We start from the raw sequence: 23,816 nt of genomic DNA, 5'->3' as shown, positions 1-23,816 counted from the left end.
TGGTCGCATTCGTGGGGTTCAGGTAAAGGGTTAAATGCCGATAAACACAATGCTCCGAGGCCAAAGCATGTTTTCATGCGGTCTCTTGCTGCAGTTCGGGCATAGAGATACAAAGGGTCATAAAACCGTCAATCGTCTCAACAAATTTCCCTCCTGGTTATTATTTACGACTAATTTTTGACGTTCGAATCGCTTCCAGCTCACGCTTCATACATATCGGTGTGAATACCATTAAGAAAGGAGCCTGCTTTAGAGGCTTCAAAAAATCTATTTTTTTTTTTTGCATAAATGTCTTCCCAAACTATCCAAGAATGTGTCCCTAAAATTTCAGACGCAAATTCGAAATATTTTCGGAGTTACAGAAGAAATAGTGAGCAAGCGTCGAGCAGGTATACGAGTCGTTTTTTGAAGTTTTCAACCAGTTTTTGAAGAGTCTGAACCAGTTTTTTGAAGTTTTGAACCAGTTTTTTGAAGAGTCTGAAGGGCAACTCTATGGACCAGGAATCGCTGATTAGCATATTAATGCGGTAAGTTCAAGAAAATTACGATTTTTTATGTACGAAAACTTTGACGCACGATTTCTCCGTTTTTCATTTTTACGCTTTTTCCTAATTGGCGGGAAAGATAGGGAAAAAACTAAACGTCCTATCGAAACGAGACAAATTGCATCGTACTCGGGATGAAATTTTCTTCTAGTTGAACCTAAAAAACCTTGAGAAAGTTAAGATTAACCCACTTTTTAAACAATCTAAAGTGAATTCTTTTCCCAAGAAAAATGAATTTTTTTTTTTAATTTGCGAAAAATTGTTGAATTTTTCACTTTTTGTGGAATTTTCTTGGTTTAACTAGAAGCTATACTATTGAGAAGTAAAAATTTTTTTGGTTTCTTTGTTTCAGATGGAAATTGCGACCTGCACCTTTCCCGCCGCACGACAAATGCATACTCGAGACGTCTCGGTGAAATGCTTGTACCAGGCATAATATGACATGTATCCTAATGAAAAAATTCGAGAAGACTGTTGAAATACATAACAATAAACCCTGAAAGTTTCGTTTTAATCGGATATTTCTTTCCTTCCCAAAAAAATCCTCGAAAAAACCGATTTTTTGAAGCCTCTAAAGCAGGCTCCCCCCTTAAATACTTGCGAGGTTGAAGTTAGTAACGTCATCGTAGCGGAAGGTTGAGAAAAAATTTACATTTCCTTATCTTTGCTATGATTTTTAAGGAACTAGGATTGCAAAATATGAGTAGGTATATTTTGTTTTATTACGGTTTACTGAATTTCAAACAGTTGCAAAATTGCGGATTAAAGGTTTTTCCTTAGCGCGAACCGTTACGATAACGTTACTAGCTTCAACTCGATAAATACCTTAGTTACACCTTACATTTGCTGAACTTCGAATCGATCCTAATCATCCAAAGCTAACTTTTTACTGTAAAAAGTTGGAAGCTAACTTTTTACTGTAAAAAGTTGGGTTCGAAAGCTTCGACAGAATTCGAAAACGAGCTATCTCAATTTCCAAAAATATTCATAGTAACTCGATGATACTTCTTACTCTTCACGCATTTTTATAATAACTATTCACTGATCCAATAAGTTTTACAAGTAACCTGGTTCACGGACGGAACCAAAATCGACTTCGCTATCTCAAAAATATTCAACCCTAAAAGTAAACATTCCCATCACCGTGGTTGTGTTGAAAATTCGTTTCAAATCATCTAAATCACACAACTAAACGTTTTCGACGAGGATCGAAAGCTCCCAGAGCATCGGAGCCGAGGGTCTAAAAATGAGCAACTCTTTTCCGTTATCAAGACAAGAGCCGCGTGCCCCGTTTCACGAAAACTCCTCACTCAAACAGCCTATCCGACGGGGGCGATACAGACTGATTTCTTGCCGAAAGAGGACGAGGACGATAATGGTAATCAGCTTGTCTACTGTCGGCGGGGCGGTAGTCGTTTGCTCCTGCTCTTTGGTTCCTCCGACCACAGCGACCGAGGAGCTCGAGTCTCCGGACGCGGGTACCAGAGTTCGTCCCCTGCAACGGGGGCATCCTCTTCTACCGCCCCCCCCCCCCCCCCCCCCCCTCGCCCTCTTCTCTCTCTCTCTCTCCTTCTCTCTCTTCCTCCCCGGGGCGGCACCCTCGGCCCCGCGTCCCGACGCGGCATACACCCTTAGTAAGGTACCCCTGGCGGCGCGGTGCTACCCGCGACGTGGAACGTGATTAATGATCGACGGTAGACCGACCGCGCACATAGTACACCGACTGAACGAACGAACGAACGAACGAACGAACGAACGAACGACTGACGTGGCTCTCCGTCCTCCTCGCTTTCCTTGGTCCCCTTAGCGCCCTCCGTTCTCGGGTTCCTCTCTTTGGACCGCTTTCTTCCCCTGTACGGTGAGCTTTCTCCCGACTCTGTGTTTGCGTGCACTCACACACAGGATCCTTGTTCATCCCGCTCGCTGCGCTTGACGTAGGGGATCCATTGCACTGTTCCACAGCTCGACGACTACGAGCTTCTTCTCTTCTTCCGCAACGAGTGTGCACCACCACGAACACCGCTGCGTCAAAATGCCATCCTGGTGTGTGCAGGCCGACGGGCTTTCTTCCGTCGAGGCTTAGACCTGCATTGTGCTCCGCAGGGCTGCAGATTATTACCGGCACGACCCGCCAACCGGTTCACTGCGACTTCTGTACAACGTTCTGCTGACTCGAAAGAATTTTGACGCACCGCATTATGCCAATTTTTTCGCAACGGCCGCCGGTGTCGGGACGAAGGGAGAGAGAGAGAGAAGAACAGCATCGCTCGACGTCCCGTTGCAGCGGCGTGAATACACCGCTCGGCCTATTCGTCGACTCTGCATGTTGTGCAGTCGGGTGGAAGCTCCGTTCGACTTGCCCCCTCGCACAAAGAAGGGGACGAAAAGGGTGAATGAGATGAATTTGTTACACAAAGCCGTAGAAAGTTACCGTTAAATCTCTCGCTCAGGACTAATGATTTCTATACGCGTCTGGTCGTTACCTCAGAGAAACGAATTTTCTCTATTTGTATTTCGATCGCGTGTTTCAACATTAGTTTCAGAATTACTAGTATTTTCGTTAGTCGAGTCGCACTCTGTATTTATAGAAAAACACTTGTCATCCGGAAAATCTCCATCTTCTAAATAACACAGTACGATTTCGACGTATCGCAATATTTGTAAGTTGTACGCGTTGTATGACGATTGTTTTTTCATTTTTTATTTTTTTTTATTTACTGCAAAATTGGAGTATACAAGAACGTGAAGGGGAAGGATAAAAAAGCGTCAAACCGGAGAGGACGAAAGACACGAAAGATATATTTCTGGATGACAAACGTACGTCTCAAACACGAAGAAACGATTCTCTCTACGACTGTCGGGGAAACATTGAATTAAACGATCCAATGGTCAGGAGGAAAAGACGAGCTGCCACGAAGATGAAAGATTACTTCTTCGACGGTTATGGTATAATCGTTTATCGGGCCCGCAATAAACGAGTCTGCGAATTGTACGTTTTATATACACTGTCACATATAGACATAGACAATATCTGATCTGTAATATATCGTACGCATATAATTTACAGCACGTATGTACTTGCGGGAGGTTGGGTGGGCGAGTTTCCACCCACCGCCCCCAACGAGCACGTGACACGTCACTCCCCGCGGAAATCAACGCCGATGTTGCGCCGCGATCCGTTCGCTGAAATTTCCGGTGTATTGTGTGACGGGGGCGGCAGAGGGACGCCGCTGGGGGGTGCGAAGGGGCGCGAAGGGGCTCGAAGGGTGTCGGCAACGAGAGTGAGGTTGATAGGATTCGGGGGTGGCGAGGACGCCCGGCGTCCCTGGCGACGCCAAGACGCTGACAGCTCCAGTCTCGCCCATCCCACCCGATTTCTTCTTGCATGCTCGGATTAAAAGCCTTGCTCTCAGGAAGCTCGCCGTTATATATAATGCATACACGCGTCTGGTCCCTCTTCCCGCAAGCTCTTCTTCGCTATCTTTTTCTCAATTCTCGCAACATGCCTGCCCATTATTCATACAACGCTCAACCGCGTCGATATTATTGTACGTAGATAATACTGTGTAGGTACATGGTGCACAAGAATCAAATTGAAAATTCGAACGTCTGTTTACTCAAACGAAATGCATTCAATGTATTCCGCATCGCAAGTTTCGAGGATAATTTCACGAGTGGAAAAAGAAAAGCCGCTTCACCGGTTGATCCGAGCCTGTCTCCTTATCCCGGTGACACCTAAAAGCGCGAGAGAGCGTCGAAACTCTCATCCCTCCGGTTGAGCGGGCGGGTATACGACCAGAATCTCCTCCAATTTCCACCCCTCCGCGAGTTGTCTCCAGGTTAGTTACACTTCCACTAATGGTCGTTTTATGCAGAGCGCGCGTCGACTTAGTTAAGGCTCCTGAGTGATGGCGATTTGATTTCGCGTCGGACCATGAATAAACGTTGAGCGACTGCGATGCCGTTGCGCCGTGCCGTGACCCCCGAATCACGATCCATTCGCGTTTAACGATTCGCGATACTCGTTATCGATCGAAAATATCCTCCTCGCTAATTTCCGCCGATCGTTAATTAATTGAGGCGGAATTTTTCGCGAGGCGGTTCTCTTCCGCCGCGGAATTCCTACCCTCCGGTTACGTTTTTCATCCCCGTTATCCGGCCCGATAATCTCAGGCTGAAATTTGCGATTTTTGTATAGTTCGTTCCTGGCTGGGACACGCACCGAGACCGTTATCGCTTCGTCAGTCCCTCGTTCTTCCGCCCTCGAGGCGATATTAGCGCGGTCGACGGCGACGTCGACGGTGGCAGCGGCTGGCTGCCTGGATGGCTGGCTGCTTTCAGTCAGGGAGGGATGAAATACTTGGTGATATTAAACATGAATAATGTAACGACCCCGGGTTCCGAGCGAACGGTGAGGGATAACTCCGTCAAAACGATAAGGCGTTAGAGGTATGTGTAGGTACAACTCTACCCCGAATATCCCGTGCGTGGTGCAGCCGAATTCGACCCTCGCCGATTTACTCACTCGGAGCTGCCAACGCTGGTCCAATTAATTCACTGCAAATTAATCCGTGGTTCGGTACTGCGTGGACCTCGCGCATGTCGATTCGATATTCAAAGTGAAATTTTTTATTAAATTAACGGCAGAAGCTTGACTCTGGGCTTTTTTGAAATCAGTCAACATCAAAAGTAGTAGGCCTCGATTATTTTTTTACGATTTTTCGAACCAAAAACTATTCGTTATAGAAGTATTGATTCGTAAACGACTGTAATCGTCACTTGAGGAACTCAATAAACGCAACCAAGACATCGTAGAATTGACAGCTGAAAAAAGATCATAATATTTCTTTGTTTTTTTCGAGCAATTTTCAGAATGGTGATCGCAGCGACTCGAGACCATTAGTAATAGTTTTCTTTTTTTAACGGTTCGACATAGCATGTGTGAGATTTAATTCTAGCGTCTTTCAAAATCGTTCAAAATTTCGGCAAAACCCGACAAGGTCACTTTTATTTATTCACGATTTCAGCAATCGCGGAGAGAATACGAAAAGTTTTTTTTTTTTATATTTCGGATACATCTTTCGAGTCGTTCGTTGCAATCAGCTTAAGAGTATTTCGAATAAGTATAAGTACTAAAATGTTTTTGTATCCCGTGAAAAATGATAGTTTAGTTTGTTTATTTTTATTTTTTTCTTACATGTATACAACGTTCGGTAAATCGTTTAAATTAACCCCTAAATTTATTCACAATGAGACAATTTCAGCTGTCAAAATTAAAAACTGTTCCGAGCGCCTGAGTCAGTCAAATACCGCAGTTAAATATTACGTGAAAAATATTAAAAGTTGCATTCAATGAGCGTTAAGATCTTTAAAACGTTTCTCGGCTCCATGTCTGCAGTACAGGACTCCATTTTGTTACCCCTGGAGGCACGGCTTTCACTTCCACTCAGAAACCTGCGGTAGTCAGCGGTCCTTGTCGCAGGAGTAACCCCATGTTCACCCATTGATAATCATTCCGCTTTTAGAACGTGGCAAAATTTTTGCAAAACTCTTCAAACTCTACCGTGACGTTTGGATTTACGAGAAGATAAATCTTTTTCTTTACCTTTTCTTTTTTCCTAAGCTAGAAATTGCGATTAAACTACCCCCAGATAAAATGTCCCTCTTAGCTGTGGCCACTTTTTGGAATTACCGAGTCGCAATGTCGTCGAAATTGAACAAGCTCAATTGCGGCGAGAGTGCAGGAATACTGACAAATTTATAGTGGAGGTAGGTATATTACATGTGGAAAAGAGCGAGAGTGAAAGGAGGAGAGAAAATCAGTGCAGGGTGACTTGCCGTTTGGGTAAATGCTGCAGAGTGACTAAGTGTGAATTCAATTAAGGGTTCGGTTTAAACATCTATCAAGGCTTGTTTAAGGCTCGTTCATTATTTGGATAACAAGATGAAAAATGTTAATTTAATGTAGATAAGTGTTCGGTTATAACACGCGGAGTCGTTTCGACTCACGAACTATTTTCACGGACTACCGGTTACATTTCACCCTGGTTATGATATACCTGCTCAGATTAATGATATTAAATTTTTATCATTCGATCGTCGCAGCTGGGTTAAAAATTAATGAACCAAAAAATCGTGTAATAACTTTTGGAATGCTAATCCACAAAAGTGGAGGAAACCTAAAATATAATAAATAACCTGACGAAATTCGAATCAACCTCCGCTTTCATAATTATGATTCAGGAATATGATAAATATTTTTGTACGATGTAAGCCTGGTGTAGTCGAATAATTCATCAAATGGTAGTCTCGCGAAATAAAATGAATGAATGAAACAAATACAAAATGGCTAAAATTTTCTTGCTAGAAACTTTTTCCTGCCCTCTTCTACGTATTGGTATATAATTTTTTTCAATCATAAACCATCACAAATTTACAATATACAATTCTTAAGCCAAAAATCGGAGGTGAAAACTATATTTATACTCTTCTTTGCAATGAATTTGCTGTAGACAGCAATTATGAATATTTAAATCACAGCTCGATCTGATGTAAACTTTTATGTACTACGTTGCGAATTAAGTTTTCGCCTACAGATGTGCCTATTTAGAAAAGAAACTGAATCTTTCAAAAATTCTTATTTGAAGAATTCCGAACCACAATGTGACTAACCATACGAAATATAGACGAGACTAGAACATTAGGTGTGCTGTAAAATGGCACGATCCGATTTGGCATCGTTTATTGTCTATTTCGAACGACCTTGTGATATTTCAAAGTTAGCCAGCATCACATTTACGTGAACATACATAAATATGCAGTGGTGTAACTTTACAGTGACGTGATGTCGAAAAATATTCTATCCTATTTCGATGAAACCCAACTGAATTCACAAAATATCTGTATAAAAATTAGTGATATTTTGAATGCAACTATCGTTCGGCGCATTCGAGTGGGTGGGCAGCCATGCGAGTTTCAAAGTGGCGGCAGTTCGCTGCCGGGTATCGTGACCGTATAAGCTGCAGCCTACCGAAGTAGGAAGAAGCCTAGGGCCTGCCCTTCTCGGGTGTCGAAAGACCCTTCCCTGCCCCGGCCAACCCTCATCCCCTATCCCGACTCTCACCGGGTTTGATTTCTTTCTCTCTCGCTCTCCGGTTGCAGTCTCGGCCAAGCTCTGCGCCCCGAAACGCGATGGTGTACCGGGATGCTGGAATGGAACGACGCGGGGCGTTTCCTCGCTGTCCTTGTTGTTCTTAATTGTATAGAAGGGCCTCAGCCCTCTCAGGTTCACCCCATATACCGTCGAACCCCTACGGGAGTCGAGAGAGAGAGAGATATATTGGGAGTGCGGGATGCCGGGAGTCGAGGCAAGTCCAGGCGGCACCCACCATTTGTTTTTTTCGAAATTCGCGGCGAGGTTTTTGAAAGGAATTTGTAATTCGGATCGTTGCGAGTCCGTGTAGTTGAAAAATTTCGATGCGGTTTCGTGTGTATTTTTGTAAGATTTGTAGAGATTTCTTTTCGATTCAAGACGATTATTAAAGAACAGAAAACTGTGGAAGCCAGTCGGAAATTTTTCAATTTTCGTTGCATCCCCTCGTCTCAGTCGCGAGGACCGACAATGAAATATCGTTAATTTCCTGCTTCTCGAGAGAATAATCTTGGGAATAACAAGCGTTGATACCCCGCGAGGGACTCGTTGGTCAGACCGAGCCGTCAGCGAGAATTCGGAGCGGTCAGTGGACGGCTTATGGGATTCATTACACAAAGGGTGCTTAATCCTCGATTCAACGCGGGGAGTGAAGTACACTAGCGATGAAAGGGGTTGGTCCGTTCGCAAAACGCTATCACGTCGGTGAACCGGAGTGAATTAATCGGTCGATAGTCTCCGCGGAATGCGGGTAAAAATAAAGGAACCAAACGAAATTGTCGTTGGATGTAAAAATGTCCAGCGGAATAGACCCAAAGTACGTTCCTCGTATCAGGCGGCCGTAAAGAAGGCAGAAAGGAAGGAAGGAAGGAAGGAAGCGAGGAGCGGACTGGCCGAGGTCTCATTGCTATTCCGAGAGGGGATAGTCGGTATACTATACGCATACGACGACGCGAAGCCCGCAGCGGGGATCCACTAAATTGAAAACAAGATCCATCACGTTTTCAGTGGGACCAAAAAGAATTTTAATGAATTATAAGGAGCTGAGATTGGCAGGCAATCGGGCCGGGATTAAGGCCGCGGCCGCTGATCGGGCAGGCTTTTCTTGCGCGCGTTACCACTGCAGAGAGAGGCGTAGAAACGCGCGAAGGAGCCGCAGGACTCGACGCCGGGACCGAGAGCAGAGGACGAAGAGGGCGGCTGGTGGGAGACGGCGGAGGGTTTCCGAAACAGCTCGCCGGTATCTCGGCTGATCCGATCAAGATTAATGAACGCAAGAGCGGCTGCGAGAGCCAACCTTTTCGGGCTCTCCGCGCCACCGCGAGCGGCCGTTCTTCCTCCTTTCCTTGCCTTTCTTTCTTTCTTTCTTTCTTTCTTTCTTTCTCTCTTTCGTTCGACTTCGTTTGCTCGCTTGTACGAAACGAACCGACCAGATATGCCCGTCAGAAACTCGGGGCGAAGGGAGGCCGGGGTTTTCAGACCGCATGCGGATGGCTGCGGTAATTCGGAGGGCACGAAACCGTCGACGCCGCAACGCGAGATAAAAATACACGCACCGCAACGATTCTATACTTCACGGCTCTGCGGCAACACCGGGGGTTATGTACTTTTTAATGAATCTTCCAGACACTTCGGCCCGCCCACGGAACCGCATCTCGAGCCTTAGTCAGTCACCGTACGTGTTACGCGGTCCGATATGTGCCGTGTAACCTCTCCGAGACGACAATTAACGGCTACCGTATCGGCTCACGGTCAGCTCGGAGTTCGCGACCGCAAATTGAGTTTTGAATAATCGAAATACTTCGCTTCGCCTTCTCGGATCCGCAGAAACGAATAAGAGGAATCAGAGCGCACGATATTCCCTTCGATAGCAATTAAACGAACATGTAGGTACCCGAAAAGACTCGGAAGACTTGTCACTCGGCGGGTGTAGTGACATTTTTTCATCTTCTTCTTCTATTTTTTTTTTTTTTTTTTCTTTAGCCAACGTACAACTCGGTCAATGCTGACAAGTTGACAAAATATAATTACTCAAACTAAAGTTGGAACGCGACACTCGCACGACGGTATTTCCGTTTTGCCCAGAGGTAAGAAACTCGTATCGTAAAATACGTATACAGTGTGAGTTAAAAAGAAATAGTCCCTCTGGCGTCGTCGGGTGTAGATAGAAACGCACAAGTCCCTAATTGAGGGTATCTTTTCTAAATCGTAGGACACTCGCAGGATAACAACGAGGAACGAATCATCGTATTATCCGGAAACGTCCGAGAGATTTGACTCGAGATATCGACGCGAAATCAAATTGCCCCCGATGAGGTTATCAGGGAGTCGAGTTATCTCCGGTAGTCAAGCCTCCGAGTATGCGAGGTGCCGACTTGACGTCTTTGGGGGACGTCAGAGGACGGCGACGAGGAGTGTCGGCGTAGTTGTCGGATCGGTGGTTGTCGAGCAGAACGGGTTCGAACGGCTGGACGAGGGGGGAGCGAGGAGCGCGGGAGGAGATGAGGTGGGCGCTTTGTAATTACAGGCTCTGATAAATGGAGCCGCGAGTCGTTAATCCCCTCCAATTACATCTAATGGGATTGTTCACACCAGGTCTGTCTTGCGTTATTTTCAAAATCGCAGATTTCAATTTGTTATTAACAACCGGTCCGTCGATATACGCGAACTGCTTTCCAAGTATAAAAGTATAAAAGTATTCTTTAGATGTATACGATTATCGCAGCCCTCGTGTAAAATTTTATCTCATTTTTTTATCGGGCTATTAATTACCGGTGCAAGTGAACAAAAGTACCGGTACAAGGAGAACTACTCTCCTTGTGTTTATCAACATCTTCCGCGATGCTTGCGAACATTCGACTCTCCTCGAAACGCGTTCACAAAATTACTCCTGGCACGCGATCTGACGTTCGGCTCGAGAGAGAAAGAAAGAGAGAGGGGGAGAATAAGGGTTTTGAGATGCCGGAAAGAAAGCTATTAATTTCCACCGACTTCGCGGGAAAATATTTCAGCGTGTAGGCTGTGGCTCAGCTACCCACCCATTTTGAACACCTTGTTTTATATACATGCTTCGAAGATTGTGATCGAGGCTGAGGTTGCTCAACGGCCCGAATCCATTACTGTATCTGCTTATACGAGGATTGGCAATGATTCCAAAATCAACCATCGAGTGAAAAATATATCCGGCCCGAGTGTTCGAGCGTAAGGAAATCACCGAATCGAACGTTGACTAATAATTATCAAATTCGAGCTCAGCCGGAATATGATAACTCATGAGAAATCATCTACGCCGTTCGAATGATCCATCGCTTTCAATTCTTCATCCGCGATTAGGTGGTGATCGCCCTGAGAAAAGAGAGTCGGACTCGTAATAACGCGATGCTCGTTGCTTGTACGGAGTTGACACGTCGATTGTATCGTCGAACGGCTGGGTGTGTGGCCAAAGATGGAACCGCCTGGACGAGGTGTCCTTGGTCCGGTAGCGTCGCGACGTCGACCACCCATCCGGCACTCGGCACTGCCCGGTATGTAGATCGAGTGATTACGGAACTGATATTACGAGCGATACGACGAGGATCGAGTGGGACGAGCATCTGGCTGCGAACCGGACCGCGGCCACACCGCGAGATCGTTTCGACGGCGTCAACGTCGAATCCAATTAGTGGCAAAAAAGCTCGTCGGCACTTACCTCATAATTTCGCATCAATTCTCAGCAGCTTCTCTTTACAGGAGCTGCTTCTGGCGGTTAACGGTCCTCGGAAATCGGCTTCCTTCCGGCTCGCCGAGATGCCGACGTCATCCAGGCACTCACTTTCACCCTCGTCTTCGGAGTCCGAAACCTCGCGCGGAAAGAAAATGCCGATTTAATACCGGTGTTACTGGAAAAATCGCGAACAATTTACGCGCTGCGACGCTATCACCGTAAGCGATAGAGCGCAACTGACATCGTTTGTTTTGATTTCGAGCTTGCCCGACTTTGTTTTCGTCGAACTTTAACCGCGTCGTCCTACCGATCCGAATGTTTACCCAAGTTTGTACAGTGGCTCGATCCAGCCGACGATACAGCGCCAATCGTTACACCGCGACGGACGAATTGGTACTGATTGTAAATGGATTCGTCAAACTGGGAATACAAGTATCCGCAAGTCAGGAACAGCTGATTGGTCTTTCCGATTTTTGGAGATTCGGGGGAATTTGCGTATAAGGCATTCAAGAATTAGTTCAAGCAATTTCGTGTCAAGTTTCAACTTCTGTTACTTGCACTGTCGCATAAAATGCTCGCGATACGTTTCGATAAAACTTGAATCATTTTATTACGTGGTGGTTAAAATATTTTTACCGGATTTCGTGTATATTTAACTAACGGATGAACAAAATTTTCGCCGATATTTTCATGACAACTCTTTTTACTTCGTGAGTTGCCTTCCGGAGGTCCGTTGATTGTTAATTAACACAATTGTTGGTTATTTTATTACGAGATGGCAGCGCGTTGACTTTTTCTTAAATTATTAATATGTTTCTAAATTACAGCGATTTTCCTGATAATCCATAAAGTTGAAAAAAAAGAAATTATAAACAAGGGTTCAGGTACCCATAACTTTTTATCATCGTGAACTGCTGTAAAATGGGAAAAAATTCGATGTGTCGATTTTGCTTTGCGACGAGTCGTTTTATTCAGGCGACAATTTTCTACAATCCCATCCCAATTGTTTGTTTTCATCGCTTTAGTATCGTTAAATATTTAATTTTCTAAAATAGCACTGATATTAATTTTTGTCAAAAGAATAACAATATCGAATTAAATATCTGTTTCGGTGAACTTGAAGGCAACCGTTTTCCAAACAAAATAAGCCATCGCGTATTGAAATTAACTGTGTGTACAAAATTTTCACCATCTTTAAGCGGTTTGAGATGAAAAATCGATACCGAAATCTCCGTTCATGATTCCAATCTCTTCTTTCTCCGCAACTCAATGCGTAACTCTGTCGAAAAAAAATATCAATTTTCCAGGGTATGTAGAACCTTCTCCATTGCTTGAAAAATTATACCGTTTCAAGTGCTGATTAACACAAACAATATTTGCTGGAACAGACATATTCAAGCTGAAAATTTTGTTGCGTAACGCAAAGCGCTGGGCAGCCATGACATCAAAGCTTTGCGCGGGTGAGGGGGACATTAAACAGCGGTCAGTAACACCAGACCGTTAACAAAACGTAACGAGGTAATGACAGCTTCGAAGAATTAAATAATTGGGTCCGCTAACCCGAGGGGCAACTTTTGACGTTCGTGCGAAGCGGAGGCCCCGGTGTTTTCGGTAGCCGGTCAAAATCTCCCGATAAAATCTCACGATGAAATTCCCCCGGGTAAAATCCCCGCAGGATAAACCCACCCCTGATAAAAAAAAAAGAAAAGAAAAGAATATACAATATAGTTCATGTTAAATTAAATCAATTTGTACAAAATTGACGATTAAATGTGTAATGTTGACGTTTCAATGAAAATCTGGGTGAAAATATGAAGTACCGCATGGAGGATTTTATCCGGGTAATTTTTTAGTGGGTTTCTTTTTGTCCGGGGAGATTTTTAAAAAGGATATCGTGGATGTGAGCGTTCTTTCCATTCTTGCGTAACTTCCTCGCCTGGAAAAAAATTCAAATTTTGAAAAAAATCACACCTCCGAAATCCGAATGAGCCGCGCGTCGCCTCGTAGCGTCGCTCGCGTTCTTCTTTCCTTCGCAGTATCGGACGACTTTTGGAGTTGGTCGCGGTGATGGGCGGAGGCTGAGGTCGGCGGCGGCTCCCATTCGCTTCCCGTGAGCCACCCTCCTCCGAGGTTCGAACCTCCGGAACGAGCTGCCGCCTCGTTCACCCGACTCACACACTCCGCTACCACGCATGCGGCGCACGCAACGCGCCGCACACACTGACAGCTTTGCGGCACAGCGATCCATTGCGCAGGCGCAGAGACGCGTGTGGGTGGAATTCGCCACGCATCGAATGAGCATGAAACGTTTGACGATGAATTAATGCTCTTTTCAGGGATCGGGCATCAGTGACTGCAGACTCACGGGATTATTATTGTAAATTACGAAACATTTATTTAGTCATTTATTCACTTGTATACTTTTCATCGGCTCTATTGTATAGGATAGTAATCAATACAAACACAAGAAAACTCTCATGTGTGTCGCGTCTATTATACAAGGTGATTGGGTGTTCCGAGTGCTTGAAAAAATCAGGACGCGCTTTCAGACCGTCAAGTCAAATCGAAAATCGAACTTTAAACCCCTTGTTCGGCCGCCAGACGCGGCTGACTCAACGGAGCTCTTACTACTTCGGGATTTTTCTCGCAAACACGCGAGGCTGGCTTTGTATACTTTAATTACACAAAATTTCTTGCTAAATTCGCACTTGGAGTAACGAGCTTTACATACGAGCATGGATTCAGAAGCACGTTGATATTCGCGACGTTGACGCAATTTGCGATGAGAATTTACATAACTTGACGGCAAGTCTGAAAACGCAGAATGAACCGCAGCACTCGTGTTATAAACAACCTATATGCATAATACTTAGAATATACAATAGACTATATATACATAGATGGGAATTACTCACAAGTCATTATACGCTTATAGGTAATATGTATATATGTGTGTATGTGTGTGTCTCTCGATCTTTACTTTTACGATTCTTAAATCTTCCTTCTTACGCGTAAGTATAGCTCAATTATTACCGTCGAAATTTCATAATCATAGCAAATCTTAACATCTATCGTTTTTTGTTGTATTTATATTCATATTTATATTTGTAATATATATTTATGTTCATTTATTTATATGCGTATATTTTTCTGCGTATAGTTTATTATGTCCACTTACACGTTACTTTGTATAATATGTATAATTATTAATATTGTTTTGGTATATCGTCACAGCGACTCTGTGCATGGATTCACGGTTTGATTTCTACTCGCTTTATAGTAATATGAACGTCACGTTTTAATTATTATACACGGTTTTTTATTCACGCATTTTATTACTTTTCATTTCTTAATTTTTATTCTACAATATTCTTATTGGTCATTTCCCTTCCACGCGTCTCAGCGATAAAAATATATTTTCAGAGTATTGGTTACATGTGTATGTATTTACAATTATTCTATCCACAGAAATATTGAATTGATGAATTTCTTCGCGTATTTTAACCATCTGCGGCGGAGGTATAATATACTTAAGTATCCGCACGAATGTTCAGATTTCTTGTTCGCCCAAGATCAATCATTTGATTTCTCGTCACTTAATTTTATTGGACACAGATATTTCACAGCTCAATCGAATCTCCCTCTCGTTAATATCGACGAGAATCCGTGCACGATGTTTGCAACAACCGCGCCATTGATCAAGGCATAAATGTTATTGTACCAAATTAATAAAGGAACAAAGTGAAACTGTGCGTTTTTACCGTTACAGAGTAGAAGAATTTTGGACTGTCATCTTTTTTTTCATTCCATTCACCTACTCATCCTGCGCAACTGATCCAGTTTGCTCGAACTTGACACAGAAAATATTTTGTAATTGAAAGCATGACGATCCGTACGTAGTAACTAATGAACTTCAGAATGACAGTGTAATTTTTAGTCGGTTGACCACGTGCGGCTGTATAAACCGTAGTGCATGGTATAAATAGCTCGATTTTAATTAATGGCTTCTATAAATAGCACGGTTTCATTCAAAACAAATCTCAGTTCCACCGAGTGCAATGTACGGTAAATTACATCGCGATTTTACAACGAATCGACAATTTCTCTGTAATTTCAAACCATGATTTTATGCAAGTTGGAAATATTCCTAACAAGAATCCCTAAATGCTAGAAAGTTCGCGACCAGATTACAATTTCGCGTTACTTCGCCACGTGATTCGGTTCAGTAAGCACAGATAAATCAAGAAGTAATTTGTGGTCGAGGTTTCGATCGTGCAGGTGGCGAAAAATCTTTTAACGCGCGTTGAATAACAAAGTCGACGTACTTTTGTGACGTGAATATACGTGACCTGTATTTTTTGCTCAAGCCGATCTGGTAAGAAATTATGCAAATCTGATGCAATGCGAATTAATTTTTCACCGGACGTAATTTCGCGATACCTGTCATTTTTTACGAGATTTAAATTACAGTGAACATGTTCCCGTGTCTTACGCAGGAAGAACGCCGAGGGAATGAAGCGGAAAAATAAAGAATCGAACCTCTGTAATAGGTGAAACTCACATCTTGTGCAGCTGTGTGAATTATTATTACCGTTAGAAATATGAAAGTCGGACAGGCATCGCTTATTTTCTCGCTCAATCTTGCCGCGCGCGGTATTATTATCTCACCAATCTACGTACATTACCGAATCAAATCGGTGATAATGCGCGGAGGGCATTATTCCTCTTTCCTCGACGCTGAGCAGTAACGGGATTGCAACGCGCCCATCTGTCCGGATTGAGCTGTCTCGAATAAATGCAGAACTTCGATAATGACCGAGTACACAGCATCACTAGGCTAAACGTTTGGAGTTAGAAACAATTTGACCCGAGTCAAGTTTAGATTCGACAGGCCAAATTGCACCGCTATTCAAGCAGGCGGCGTATCTTTGTCGTCCGGCCAAACGACCACAGCAATATCGTTGATCGTTAATATCACGCATAGTTGCAGAAGACGTGACGATTAGAGAGAAAAGAGAACGACGCACTTGCATCATCGTGAGATTAGAGGAGAAGATCACGTGATCGGAGGACGAAGCGACGAGTGATGGACGTCGTGTTTCGCAATTTTGGTAGAGCACTGGGTTTTAGTTCGTAATTAATTAACACCGTTTATTTTTTTCCCCGATCGAGGTAGATTCGCGCATCTGGCTGGAAACGCACTGTAAAACCGTTCACTTATTGGCTTTGTATACATCAACAACTTTTTCTTGTTTTTTTTTTGCTTCTTCTTCAACAACGTACTAAGTATTAGGCGAGTTAGGTTATTAATTACACACGATAGTACTCGATTAAACGTAAACACTGCTATTTATCCACTTTGCGACACAATGCCAATCTTCTAATCATAATAATATCAATAATTACATTACGTAAGTATAGGTATATATATATACATACACGCTTGGTATTATTTACATCGTTACCGGGGAGAAGTTTCACGCATCGATTGACGCTCCACTGGAAATCATTTTGCACCACGTAGCAGAGATACGAATGAATTGTAACAACAGAGGAATGAAGCGAATTGTGTTTTAGAATATTGTACATGTGATAAAAATTAAAAAGATTAAAATTTGTCTCGAAATGCAAAAAAATGAAAATATCTTCAGTAGAGATCAGTTTTCAGAACTGAGTCGTAAAAGGTACGAGGTATACCTACTTATGATCTAGGCAATGGCACGGGGGCAACTAAAAATCGAAACGAAAATTTGAAATAATTGAAATTACTAAAACGATAGATAAAACAATAAAATCTACTTACGTTTGGACACAACAACAATAATAATAATAATAATAATAATAATAATAGTCATGTCGATAATAATATCTTAGAAACAAAACAATGATGAGTGCAAAGTAAGAACTGGGTAATAATTGGGTGGAGGGGGTGGTGAGGTTGAAAGAAAGAACGTCCGGCCGCAGCTCTACGACTCGAGTATTTGATTATAGTGGTAAAAATTTTGGGGGGAGGCACCTCGGGTCGAAATGACATTGGTGAGGTCGGTGAGCTGGGGAAAAGCGTTCCAGGGTTTCATCGGGTGTTACAGGGCCGTGAGGTCGTAGTCGGATTTGACGGGCAGCGGCTGACTGGGGGTAGTGAGACAGGGTGGGCTGGTGGCGGGGGCCAGGGGGCTGATATTCCCGGATCCCATGTGCCCGATGGGGGCGCCCGTCGCGTCTAGCATCCCCCCGACCTGGAGGTGACTCAGCTGCGCCTGGAGATGAGCCAGCGAGTGCGGGTGACCTTGGAAACTCGGATGGGCCGAGTGCGGATGCGGAAGGGCAGAGTTCACCCCGTGGACGTCGGCCATGTCGATGCCGACGCTGCCGTCGAGGCTGCCGCCGCCATCCATGACGCCCGATGGTGAACTGTTGTTGTTCTTTCTCTGACTGTTGTTGTTCCCCGATCCGGACTGTACCTTCGCCCTTCCGCCTCCCTTAGACGACTTGGCCGGCGGCGTCCCGTTCGCGTTTTTCCGCCGCACGTTCTTCGTGTTTGGAAGCTTGTTGTCCTTCTTCCACTTCATACGGCGGTTCTGAAACCAAATCTTTATCTGACGTTCCGAGAGCACCAGCGTGTGGGCGATTTCTATGCGTCGTCGCCTCGTCAGGTATCGGTTGTAGTGAAACTCCTTCTCCAGCTCGAGGATCTGGTGCCTCGTGTACGCTGTCCGTTGACGCTTCGGCTCCATTCCCGGCTGGTAAGATCCGTTTGCTGAAACAAAAATCGTCTAGTGTAAAACTCTCGCGTCAGCTAGAGGCGGCTTGTGTCCTGTCGCTACTACTGCTACCACTTATTATAACCATCTGTTGATCTCACCGCCCAGCGTGCCGTCATTGCTGACTCAGCCGCTACGCTTTTGAACATTTCCATGTCGAGTGGTAACACGTTTGACCTGGACGTTTCTCGTTTATTACTCACTTCGCAGGCAGTTTTTGCTTTTGGCCCACAAAGAGAGACGTCTATCACCGTTTTGCCTACTGGCTGATATTCCCGCAGTCGGAAAAAATGACTCCTCTACAGTCCCACCGGACTATTCTCTCCCGGTGGATCAAAATTTGAGCTACGCGGCTACGGTCAAAGCGGATAATCGTCACCACTTGACGTGGGATTGCTCGTTTAGGTGAACGTTGCCGAAGTAAGAACTTCGGTCAAAGACGGTGTGAAAACCTAAACCGGAAGCCAGCCAGCACGCAGAGACTCGTAACCGCGGGGTGGTACTCAAGGGCAAGTGCAGACTCGGATGTCTGGGGCATGGATCGGACAAAAACGGTGTCTAAAATTAGCGAATAGCCAGCCGTAAGCGGGTAAAAAGACATTAATATTACAGGCCTGATTTGACCGACAGACGGGGGCCCCGCACGTCAGTCGGGATGACTGGCCTGCCACGGCTAACATGCAATTCGTTAGTTGACAGTCAACGAAACCGTATACAGTGTAGGTACACCTACGAGTGGCTGATATTTTCCTTTTGTTCATCGCGATACGCGGCTGGCAGGCGTCGCGGGCTTCTGGTAGACGCAAACGGGGCCCGGGGCTAATTATATTTCCTTTCCCGCGGCACCGGTGGTCCGGGTGAAATTTTTCAAGACGCATGCATGCGGGCTCGCCTCCGGTGTTTCAGAATCAGAACGGACACATTCCATTCCGAGTTGCAGGCTGACCAGCGACTGAGGGACCCTACGGACGGGTTCAGTCGTGGGGGAGATTGCGGCTGCGGTCCTGCATACCGGGAAAACCGCTCCGACGTCGAGTCGAACCCGTAATCAAAGCGAACCGAGCCAATATTCGTTCCCGTTGAAATATGGGGGAGGAGAGGGAGGCCGATCGGGGGTGGAAAGCGGGCGAAAGGATCCGGGCATTTATCATCCGTCGAAATATCTTCACGGGATGCGTTTTCGTTATCGCTAAATTCAAGCTCGAAACGTTCAGCCTCTTTGTTGGAACGCCGACTGAGTCTTTGGACCGTTACCATGCGGGGTGAGAAGTCACGGCGAAATGTACTTTTGTCGGCCGCCCCCGGGGATGGGAGCCCATCCGAATTCGAAGAAAGTTATTACTGCAAGTTGTAATGATATGCGCTTTCCATCACCCCTCACCTGCAACTGCTCTTTTGACCTAACTTTGGGCATCTCTTTTTAGTTTTCAACGGAAGGTTGCCCGGATTCGGATTGCCGATTCTCTCGTTTGGTTTGGGATTTTTGGCCTGCGGGTTCGCAGCCCTTTTGTGCCGCCAGCCAGCATTCAACCTCCGTCGGGAAATAAGAAACTAACAATCTCGGACCAGGTTCCCCGGTGTGCGAATCCGCCCTCTCAAAATGGCCTCGCAAACGTGGAATCACGGATGAACCGCGAAGCGTGTAATGTTGTACATGGGAACGCGTCGATTCGTTGAATGGAAAAATGCGAGTTCAGTGTCAAATTGATAATCAGAATGCAGAATTAATTCCCACGAGGAACCGCACGTTGCGTGTATCTATAATGCGATAATTCGTTTCAAATATCTCATTAACATCTCATCAAAAATTGTCTTATCTGCTACAAGATTGGCTGATTATCATAACGAGTGGATGTTTCAGGCATTAAATTGAGTCTATAAATATTTAACCGAAACTGTTACGCTCCGATACGGTTGGGGAAATTACGAAATGACGGAACATGTCGTCTTGTAATCGCGTTTATATGATTAATAAAAACGCGCCTAGGCTTGAGTATCCGGCTGAATAATCTATCCAGCTCAGTGATAAATTATTACATATTTTTCATATACAGCTACCACGTACGCGAGGTGAGATAAAATTTGAACACGTAGAGGAAGCAAATTTACGGCTACACCGACCATCGTACACGTTACGTACCCTCATTAATGTTGAGAAACAATTAATCAAGGTAATATTTTAGCTTGAATTAAGTTGACGGCACGTTTGAAGCAAGTTTGAAATACGATAACATGTAATTATCACTTCCAAGATAATTGTTACTTCTTTCCGAAGAATAAAACGTTTCGGATATAACTACATCGGGGTTACGCTCTTCGCTTCTTGCAATTCCCTCGCGTCTCACGGTGCGAGAAATAAGTACAGATAATTCTCGATCTCCGTGGAGGAAATTTTATATTTCAGTAATTTGCGTGTATTTTTGTCGCATCGGTTCACAGAGTACTCCGATCGTAACTTTCCTTGGGCCATTGAGAAGCTTATTCATCTCCTTTGAGATGATGTATGGTAACTGATTCTTGTCGCAGTGAATAAGGTTTGCGGTGAGCCGAGGACATGTGTCGATGAAAGGGGCGTCTTAGTCGATAGATCACGTCGTTGGGAAACAAAAATATTATTGGGGAAGGCCTCGAGAGTCTTCTTAACCATCGACGACGGCAGTCTTTGATTTGAGGATAAGCGAGGCAGGTTTCAGGTGAAAATACTTTCAGGGTTTCGTTCAAGTGAGAAATGATGACAAATGGTAATAAAAGGCCGTATTCAATGGCCGAGGTCAGACATAGCTGAGACAGATGACTAGAGAGGAGGCAATGAATATCATCCCATACATCTTCCGACGCTACAACGACCGCGGCGCCAGTCCCGAGAGCCGACTTCATATTCAACCTACATTATCCGATTCGACATGTAAGGTGCATGTGGACACGAAGAAACGGTCAACAATGCCCAAACCTTGCGTCACTTTGAAACGCCCTTCCTCATTCAACCCCCTCATATTTCACCTCGAGTAAATCCATCGCGACGAATTCACGTGGGTAACAATAAAATGGCTGATACAAGTGGTTCCGTTTTAGCTTCTTCGGAATTCTTCTCACTCTTGCTTCAGCTAGTCCGAGTCAAGAAAAGCTCGTCTCAACGGATTTCACAACTTTTCGCTACCTCTGGATGAAGGTCTACCAGTGCGACATCGTCTACTCACCGACGCCAGCTACGTGTATCTTCTTCATCCAAGGATAAATGACGCGGTCTCCATTCTCATCGTCCTCCTCGTCGTCGTCCATCATGCCGGGTGACCCTTCCATCATTTGATCGTCCTCTATGTCGTCCTGATCCGAACAATCGTCGAGATGATGCTGCTGCTGAGCCTGGTGAGAGTTCTGAATATGCTGCGACTGTGGCTGCTGCTGCTGTAAATCCGGCGAATTGTCGCGATGCAGGGATCCCGACCCGGCCGGACTACACGTCGTACTCTCGTGTTTTGGTTGCTGGGATTGCTGCTGCTGCTGCTGTTGCTGCTGGTGTTGCTGCAGAGGGTCGGGCTGCTGGACATGGGACGCCATCAGGGGTGGCGATAAGGCAGTCGACCCGAGCACTGTTGGCGCGGGTGCCGGGGGCTGTTGATGGGGTTGAGGGTTCTGCATGGAAGGCGGACAAGTGAGCGGCGGCTGCTGAGCCTCCGGCGGCATCGCGAGAGCACCGACGGCCTGGTGGTGAGGATGGAGGCTGGCATGGTGCACCGCGTGGACTTGGTGATGGGGATGATGGGGTCCGTAGTATCCTCCGTAACCTGCGTAGCCACCGTTCAGCTGAACGGCCGGGGACGCGCCGTACGGCGTGGAAGTCGCCTGGTGGTGGTGCTGGTGGTAGTGGTACTGGAGTTGGTGGGACTGGGGGTGATTGAGGTGGTGACCACCGCCGAAGAATTCGGCGCCGGTCGACGGAATGTAGTTGCTCTGACTGTACTCCTCGCTGGGTGGAAACTTGGGGTCCACCACGACGGAGGCTGGGGCCAAGTGGTGCGGCGTCGGCTGCTGGTGCTGCTGATGGTACCCGCCAGCCGTCGACGGATTCATCAGGAACGAGCTCATCGCTACTCGGCGAAACCTTGTCGCACTCTCTGACTGAGTCCTCGTATACGCTCCAGTTACACCCGGTCCACTGCTCACGCTCACACTCTGGCACACGCCCGGCGATCACGGCACTTTTCACTGGGGTCCATCATCGGGGTTTACGTGAGTCCGACCTTCGCTGGCCGCGGCACTTTTCGCTTGGTTCACTCGCGACGGACACGGCTGTTCGCACCGCTTCTTCGGACACTCTTGCCGATCCTCTCCGCTGAACCTCTCGCCGCGTACACGAGGCGACGCTATACGTTCCCGCCCACTTCTTCCCAATTACCATACCACGTGACTGTTCCCGACCAATCAGAGCAGCCCGACGTCCGCGACCATGATGGATAGCCGGCACGCACGCAGCGTGCGAGTGGCGCCCCGCAAGGACGGTGGCAGGTGCCGTAACTCTCCCTCTTTATCTTTCCTTCGTCCCTACCCACCTGACTCTCTTTTGCTCCTTAGCGCGCGAACCACTGGCTTATATGTCGGAATAACAGCGGCAAAAATATTTTATCCGATACCTGAGATAGGCGCACGATTTGAGAAAGCGACTGTTCCAATTCAATTCCAGAGAATCAATCTAGAAACGAAACAAGGGTGATTATCGTCCAACTCGCGCGACGGCTCAACTTGCGGAAAGCACCGCTAATGATCGTATCGAATTCCACTTCTGTACTGTGAGCGAAGGATGACGCGCGGCACTTTTTCCCGGAGGAACCCGCGAAGGAGAGCTCGCGGTGCCTCGGCAGAAACTCGTCTGGTTACTCTCTGTTTGGTTCGCACTCCCTCCAGGTCGTCCTGCCGCCGACACCGAGCCGCCACCATTCCCAGCTGCTTGACGCTCCCCACCCCCGTTTCCTAGAGTATCCCCCACCACTTCCACCACCACTGCCATGCCATCGCCACCCCGCCGAGACCAACCCCTAGAAGAGCGTAGTCCAAGCTCCGCAGGCCAACCTTAGCATCCCCAAAATCTCGTTCTAGCCGTCGAGTTGAGGGACTCGGAACTATATCGGGGGTTGAGCCGGACGGTCACTCCTCTCGAAACTTATCAACCCGCCCCAGGTTCCCAGGCCATGATGGACATCTCGTTCAACGTTCACCCCGTTCCTGTAGGTTGACATCCACTGGGTATGCACGATCATGGTAAATTCGACCGATGATGCCAGTGTTTACTGCTGGGCATATAATTCTATAAATAGCTTGGACCGACATGTTTGGGGAACTGCTCGTGACAATACCGTTCCTCGAGTGCCTTCGGAGCTAGGGTATCACGGTGAAAGGTGGCCTCCGTCTGACTTGGTCTCCGCTATCGGCTGCCTGGTCAACCGACACTTTCGGTTGTGTGGATATAACCTACACGTATTCGTACCTGACCTATACTCACAATCAGTAATAGTAGTGCGACGGTGATCTCGCACGCGGCGAACCAACTATAGTACACCTTTAATACCCACTGAGCAGTCTCTGGGCGCACTTGTGACACAAGCCTGGCGTATAAAGAGCATGAAACGCCCCGTCATTATACAAAGAGCACACTCACCGCG

The 23,816-nt window shown here is 45.9% G+C and overlaps 1 protein-coding gene and 1 long non-coding RNA gene across 2 annotated transcripts; one reads left to right on the top strand and one right to left on the bottom strand.

Moving 5' to 3' along the window:
- The first annotated feature begins 422 nt into the window (after positions 1-422).
- LOC138191362 (uncharacterized) lies at positions 423-1,047 on the top strand. The gene is made up of 2 exons (XR_011177702.1): positions 423-527; positions 898-1,047. It is a non-coding gene; the product is annotated as an uncharacterized lncRNA (long non-coding RNA).
- Positions 1,048-13,767: 12,720 nt separating this feature from the next.
- Positions 13,768-22,994, bottom strand: Dfd (homeotic protein deformed). The gene is made up of 2 exons (XM_046624622.2): positions 21,357-22,994; positions 13,768-18,155 (listed from the first exon to the last, which is right to left on the bottom strand). The coding sequence occupies exons 1-2, from the start codon at positions 22,243-22,245 to the stop codon at positions 17,482-17,484; spliced, it is 1,563 nt and encodes a 520-aa protein (XP_046480578.1). The 5' UTR covers positions 22,246-22,994; the 3' UTR covers positions 13,768-17,481.
- Between the last annotated feature and the right edge of the window lie 822 nt (positions 22,995-23,816).

This window comes from Neodiprion pinetum, chromosome 1 (genome assembly GCF_021155775.2).
Source record: "Neodiprion pinetum isolate iyNeoPine1 chromosome 1, iyNeoPine1.2, whole genome shotgun sequence".
Classification (NCBI taxonomy): Eukaryota; Metazoa; Arthropoda; class Insecta; order Hymenoptera; family Diprionidae; genus Neodiprion; species Neodiprion pinetum.
This window is presented reverse-complemented; position numbering and strand designations above follow the sequence as displayed.

Bases quoted from the DNA above. Each gene is read 5' to 3' on its own strand.
- Dfd (XM_046624622.2), bottom strand. From the start codon at position 22,245: ATGAGCTCGTTCCTGATGAATCCGTCGACGGCTGGCGGGTACCATCAG. The intron at 18,156-21,356 runs GTGAGTAGACGA...TTTTTGTTTCAG, and splicing joins GATACACGTAGCTGGCGTCG to CAAACGGATCTTACCAGCCG.